General features: G+C 38.0%; 1 protein-coding gene across 1 annotated transcript; it reads right to left on the reverse strand.

The window, feature by feature from the left end:
• Positions 1-408: 408 nt before the first annotated feature.
• On the reverse strand, positions 409-3,362 carry LOC150036451 (uncharacterized). The gene is made up of 4 exons (XM_090313131.1): positions 2,963-3,362; positions 2,850-2,857; positions 1,015-1,116; positions 409-924 (listed from the first exon to the last, which is right to left on the reverse strand). Exons 1-4 carry the CDS (start codon positions 3,360-3,362, stop codon positions 409-411), a joined length of 1,026 nt encoding a protein of 341 aa, XP_090169257.1.
• Between the last annotated feature and the right edge of the window lie 4,079 nt (positions 3,363-7,441).

The following is a 7,441-nucleotide window of genomic DNA, read 5'->3' on the forward strand; positions in this document are numbered from 1 at the left end:
CTAACAAACTGAAGGGGCGTACCTATAGCCAACAACACACCAAACAGAAAAACCCAATTGATCGAATCGTATGCCTTCTGAAGGTCTAGCTTCAACACACAAAGCGGCTTCCCTCTGCCCTCCTTATAGCCCCCCACAAGCTCCTAACAGAATAAAATGTTATCGAAAATTGACCTACCAAGAACAAATGCAGACTGGTTACCACTGATGAAAGAAGGAAACCACAACCGCAATCTTTCAGCTAGGACCCTCAAGATATACTTATACACAACATTGTAACAAGAAATAGGACAAAACTCTTCCATACGTTTAGCTCCCCGCCTCTTTTGGATAAGAGTAATAGCAGTAGAATTAACTCCACCAAGTAGATAACAGGACTAAAAAAAGTTCAAAACAACATCACAGAAATCATCCCCAATCACACTCTGCAGCTCTGTAAATATCCACCGAAAACCCATCAGGCCTAGGAGCCTTCCCAGACATCATCGAGAATAAAGCCTTTTGAATCTCATCCTGACTCACTAGGCGACCAAGCGCCTTCACCCCTTCATCGAACCAACTGAACTGCACGATATCCTCAATCTGGGCAGTAAGATCCCTATACCTCATAGGCTGAGACCCCAAACTACCTCGACATAACTCTACCGCCACCTCGACATAACTATAGCGAGTCCCTCCAGCGTCCACAATCGTAAATAAACCACTGCAACTGTGTCGAGAGTGGACACAACGATGAAAAAATGTCGTGTTCATATCACCTAACTCCAACCACCTCACCTTGGCCTTCTGTCGGAGCGACGCCTCCTCTAATCTAGCCACTAACCAGAACACCTCAGTGGCCCGAGCTACCTCAGAACACATCGACTCGAAGACAGAATCTCTCTCCAACTCAGCCTGAGTAGCCTCCATAATCTGCTTAGCCACCTGCACCTCATCAGATAACACAAAGATACATCTACCAAACGATGCACGTAAAACCCGCTTCACTACCTTTAAAATTCACATAAAGCTAACCATATGAGACACATCCTCGGACCTTCTCCACACTGACCTGGTAGTATCAATAAAACCATCAGCCTCCATCCAATGAGAAAAATAGCGATATGTAGGAGGCGGCTGATAACGGATAGAAATACACGTTATCATAGTGCTAAAATCTTAAACAATGTTGGATTGTGTTGATAAAACATGTTAAATTGCATCTATCAAGCATCAATTTCATAATATTGCGGTCACATACGTTCATCGTATAGGAACAGTTGATTTTAGTGTTTTTTCTACAGAATATGTGTTGACGCAATGCAAGAATTGTGATCATAGGAAATCATTGGTTGAGCGCAACATCACCGCAAGGCTATGCAGTGATCGTGTTCACAAATATTCGTCCGAGAAGGATCGCCGCAACTTGGTCAGCGCAACATGGTGGGCGCATCTGGGTGAAAGCCTAATTAATCGCGATGGGACAGAAATCTGATGACAGTCGAATCCGAATTAAGTTGACAGCCGATAATGATCACAAGTACATTCAGTTTTTCGGTGATACGCATCAGTCAGGAATTAAAGCCGTCCCATCTGTACAATCATGAGAAAGAAGCTGCCTTTCACCCTGGATGCTCTATAAATACCAAGGAATTCTTCATAAAAGGGGTGAACCAGTTCAGCAGTTAGAGATTTCATACTTCAGTTCGCTCGTCTTTGTGCATAGTTTTCCTTTCATTTTAAGGTAGAGCAAGAGAAGAATGGTCACGCCAGAGATCGCTCAAGGCAACTCGAGAGAGAACCTTGAGGCGAAGAAGCAGAGAGCGGGCCAACTCTCGCTAGAGCGAGATTATCTTTTGAGCACGAGTAGAAATCAGTGTAAAAGCCTAGGCAGGGATTGCTTCCAGGCCCTTTATTCTATACTTGCATTGTTATTTTGTACTTCATCTTCATATTTATATAATAGAAGTTCTATTTCTACATCTGTTCAATCTCTTAACACGCATGAGTAGCTAAACTAGTCGAATGGGTTGAGGAAAACTAAGCTAACATGACCTAGGAAGTTCATTGCTTGAGATTGTCTTGTTTTATGTTATGCCAAATACCCTTTAGAGCTATTCAAGAGAGAGTCTAAAGAAAGAACCTAATGACTCGAGAGAGCTAGGTTAGAATCTGGACTTGAGAGAGCAAGATTAGAACTGCATAAACAAGAGATAGGGACTTAGAGATAAGCTCTGTTTGTCAACCTGCATCGCATGCATCCTAGAGATGGGAATGATATTATGTGGTTGCCTTATTTGTGTGTGTGTCATTTCTTCATCGCATAAATAAGAATAGAGGCTTATGTGTGGGTCCTATAGACTTAACGCATATATCGCATGCGTTCTAGCCTTAGAAGCCATGGCATTCGCACCGAGAGGTGGTTTTCTGTTGTATGCATGTTGCATGATCACATCGCATGAACGCATTCTAGGAAGTGTTAGTCGAAACTTTTCTCAACCCGTTCACCGCATACTCATCGCATTTCCCATTTATTAACTCTTTTCGAAATCTTCCATATTTGTTTATTTTTCATCAACGCAAACAACAATCCCAACACTTTATTTATTTATCCGATTACCACAAAATCTTCATAAAAATTACCAACGCAACCTGTTTTCACAAGTCCCTGAGTTCTACCATGGACTTATCAGGAGACTTAGTGGAATTTACACTTGGATTCCGTTGAGGAAACTTGAGTGCATAACGCAATTTCATCAATGCATACATCCACATTTCCATTCAATAAAAATAAGCATCAGTGGCCTACTACTCGTCTCCCCTGTAAAAACCAAAAAAGGGCTATGATCAGAAATCCCCCACTGACCAACCTTAACCTCTGAATACAAAAAAGCTACCTTCCATGCCTTATTAGACAAGCAGCGATCCAACCGACGCAAGATACCATTCCTCTAAAGTTTACTAGTCCAAGTAAACCAGTTACCTGTCACACCCATCTCAACCAGATCCGCCTCCAATAACGCCCCATCAAACTTATCCATCTCCCTCAAGCTAGGGTAACCACCAAAATCCTCCAAACTACTACGAATAGCATTAAAATCCCCTAAAACATCTCCAGAAAGCTGCCACGAGACACACACATCAATCAACTGAGACCACAAGTTCCTCCTCTCGCTCACGTGATTAGAGGCATACACAACACCAATATGTACTGTAGCACTAGATACAATATCCACCAAGGTTCCAAAAATGAACTGATCCCCACTGACATCCATAAAAAAATCATAGACACTCTTCCGCCACATCTCCCACTTCCTCCCAACTCCCCTCATATTATAGCTACTCACACAACTCCAAGCATCACCAAACCTACCCACCACCATACCAAAGTTCTCGTAACGAACAATATAAATGTTATATTTAATCAATGTCTTTGAATGCAATTATAGATTTTATTTTTCATTATTTTATAATGGTTACAAGTATAATGAAATTAGAATTAAAATCTATAATAAAGAGTTGTATGCAAATATAAATCCAATTTAATTTTAAATGGTTTAAATTAATTCACCAATACTTATGTTAAACACATTTCTAATGAGATTAGAAATGAGTTAATCTTTTAATTTATTTTAATAGGATTAATATAAATATCAATAAGAGATTAAATTTATAAATTGCTCATAAGAGACCTTTGTCTAAGGAAAGTTTTGTCTAGGTGAGGTGTTTAAGTTGACGGAAACAGAACACCTCTACTAGGAACTGACCTGGAAGGTAAATTGGGTAAATATTTTATAAGCATGCAATAAGTAATTGATTTTGTTAAAAAGTTTAACAAATGAAGTCACATAGTGTTGGGATATTCAATATAAGCGTTATATTAAGAAAATTAACAACGACTTAGTTAAAATTAATTAGCCGATTTTTACTAAGTTAATAAACCTATTTTTGTAAAATACTCGGTGGAAGGAAAAAGATGTATACAATATGTCAATTTTTTCCATTCACGTTCTCCCTAAAAGTTCATACTGTGAGACTCATGCTTGGCCTCGAAGTGCCTTGGGAGCGTCCCCCTTCGGAAGGTGTTTGTATGGGTCAATATCAAGGTGAATAGAGAGAGTGTTTATAGTAAATAGGAGAAAAAGGACATGTGTTGTTAGGATTGGTGTCCTAATTCTCCCGGAGTCTCGTAGTTTGTAAACTTTATACACATTGTTATTAATAAAATAAAAGTTATTTTATTTGCATCTACTCATATCCAATAAACAAAGATTCGTGGTTATTTTATGTAAACTTAAGCATGTATATGAGATATATAAGTGGATCATACCTTATGTAATAAGCTAAAAGGTCTATGGTATAAGGATAAAGGAGGGATAACTTATCCTTGTGACAATATGGATACGACCTACTTTGTAGAGGTTTACAACTGTTGTGAACTACTAAAGATGGCACTATCCTAATCATTCATGTGGACACATGCGAATGGGGGTGTCTTATACAAAGAGTTTGTATAAGAACGAACCATGAGATGATTCTTCTCTTTATATAACGCCATTGATAATTGAGACTTACATTTCACTAAAACAACCATTGGTGACATGACCTTAATCCTGAGTGTTTTGGGAACTCTTGCCTATGAAGGTGGTCCTTTTATTAGTATGGGTGAGAGTAGCTAGATTGCCAATTCAACAAGCCTACCTTTTTAGGGATTTGTCTAAGTGGGGAGCTGAGAACTCAGTTACACAAGACGGAATTCACTCCTTCCCCGAAGTAGGGGTAAGTAGATAGATTTCTCTATTAAGGGCTAATTCCGAGTCCTAAACATAGTGGCCACATCCTCTCTTTGGAAGAGAGGACCCAGTCATAATAGGACTATGACTTATTGTTTATTAGAGGAATCAGTGGTACTTAAGGAGTTAGATGTAACTACAAGTGCAAAATGCTAAATTGGCTCAACTGTACTTACAAGCGATTTGTGAAGGGTTATCAAAATATTGATTGGTTATATGGAAACAAAAATATATCTGTAGTGCGAAGAGTGCAGCTATCGATCTTCAGTGGAGTGTCCGATAGTTAGCAGATGGTGGATCTCGTGACTAAAGAGTTTAGTCAGTTATTCACGTACCAGTGGAGTTTCAAACTAAAGGTCCATAAGGTTCCCTTGGTAGCTCAATGGATTCAAGTTGAGAATCAGTTTTTGGGTCAATTTGAAGTATTCAAATTGACAAGAAGGAGTTTGATTATATATGATATAATTAAACTGGTTCAATTATATGTGATATAATTGATTTTATGTATGAGATACGATACATTAATGGGAAGAATTGATATAAATATGATTTATATCAAGGAGAAAAGAAATATGGTTTAAATATTACATATGATGTGATATTAAAACTATAGGTTATAAATATAATATGATAAGTTAGTTATTATATTTATTTATAATTAAACAATTATGAGATAATTGTTGAATTGGTTATTCTTTTCTCTATTAACCGTACAAGTGGGAGGTTGATTTCAGTTATTTGATAACCGAAGATAAAAATGACAAGTGTTTTCATTTTTGGTAGGGTATGGCTTCATTAAGTAATTCACTAATCGTTTACTCACGATAGCCTACACGATAGCCCTCATGAGAGACTAAACGATAGTGAGAGATTTGTTAAATGATCATGTAAGCGAGTTTTGCTAAACGATCGAGTAAGCGAGATACTAAGTGATCATATGAATTTTGCTAAACGATTGTATAAACGAGATTTATTAAACAATCGTGTAAGCGAGATTTGCTAAACGATTGTATAAGCGAGATACTAAGTGATTAGGCGAGAGTCTAAGAGATCTTGTAAATGATTGAGCGAGAGACTAAACGATCGGCCAGACGATTCTCACGATAGCGAGATTTACTAAATGATCGAGCATTCTCAATCTATGCGATAGATAGTTTCCTTCTCCCACATGCTTGGTCGTGTAATTTGGTCATTGGATTCTTCCTCCCCTCTACCAAATTCACACAGAGCCCACACCTTCTGGATTCTCACTCCAAGAATACCAAGATTTCCGAGTTGTAATGTCGAAGGGTGTTTGTTTGTGGAAAATTGTTCGTGGAGAAGTCTGTTTGTGATTACAAGCGACGGTGAGAGATTGTTGGCCAGACGATTAGAATGACAACGAGAGATCATGGTTCCATTGCTCACGAGAGATCAGTTTGGTTGAACAGCAAAGTGAGAGATTTCCAAAAGAAGAATACTTCAAGGGTATGTCTCTCTCCTTTTGTATTTATTTAAGATAGCATGTTGTAACTTGTTCTAAGATGCATAACTATTCTGTATGTTTATGAATGCTTTGTATTCTTGCACAATGGACTTGGAAAGATCTTGCTCCCGCTCATGGAGATCTCAGTTTAGATTTCCTTCAATTGGTATAAGAGCTAAGTTCTGATTCCAAATCCATTGCTGTAAAGAATTTCATTTACTTTTATGGTGGGTGTTAAGCATGTCTACATTTTGTTTAAGTGTTAAATGTATTTGTTGATATGGATTAATGGAGTTTCTGGGATGATTGCCTCTTGTTATTGCTTTCTTTTACATTTTCAAAGTTAATTGTAAGGGTCTCTGTGTTTTTAGGCATATTAACTTACTATCGAGTCTGTAATTCAAAGTGTTTGAGTTTGTTCGGGTCGCTTATGATGAAGCTTCAAGACATGGAGATGTGTTCTACTTTGAGTAAGAAGAAAACCAAGTGTAGGTCAGATCGTGTATACGAAGGGGGTAAGTGATCATTAAGTATGGGATACTCGGTTGCAAGGTGAACATGCGTGCACTAAACGATCGTGTCGGTCAGCATGCTTCATCGCATAGTCACTGACTACACGATCACATAGTAAATGTTATTTAGCACTTGTTCTTCGATCGTCTAGAAAATCATGTTTCATAGCATAGTAGTCGTCTACACGATTGTTAGACTTGTATTAATTTTGGTGCACTGCACGATTGAGTGGCCTTCATGCTTCATTGCATACTCAAAGGTACTTGATTGTTGCTACACGATCGTGGTTACTCACCCATCTTTGCTAAACGATCACAAAGAAGGCTTCGCCCGAGCGGTTCAAGACCTGATTCACTTGTTGAACCGGTTTGCTCAATGGTTTAATGTAATAGATAGTTTTATTTCCCATTTTTTGAGGCTAATCATCCCGATCCATTAGTTTTTGGTGAATGTATATGAGATGTATGTTTAATTATATGTCATATAGTATGCCATATAGTTTTAAATCCCACCATAGGTTATGCATTGGTCATACATCATCTCTATATTGTGAGAGTCATGATATAGTATTTTGCATGATTAAATTACATATGAGCATGCTCATACATCATGAAATATAAGAGTTATATTTATGCATGCATTAATCATAGTCATGCATCATCTTTATATTATACGAGTAATAGTATAAGAG

The sequence above is a fragment of the Benincasa hispida genome, chromosome 4 (genome assembly GCF_027475165.1).
Source record: "Benincasa hispida cultivar pf3 chromosome 4, pf3_genome.v1.1, whole genome shotgun sequence".
Taxonomy (NCBI): domain Eukaryota; kingdom Viridiplantae; phylum Streptophyta; class Magnoliopsida; order Cucurbitales; family Cucurbitaceae; genus Benincasa; species Benincasa hispida.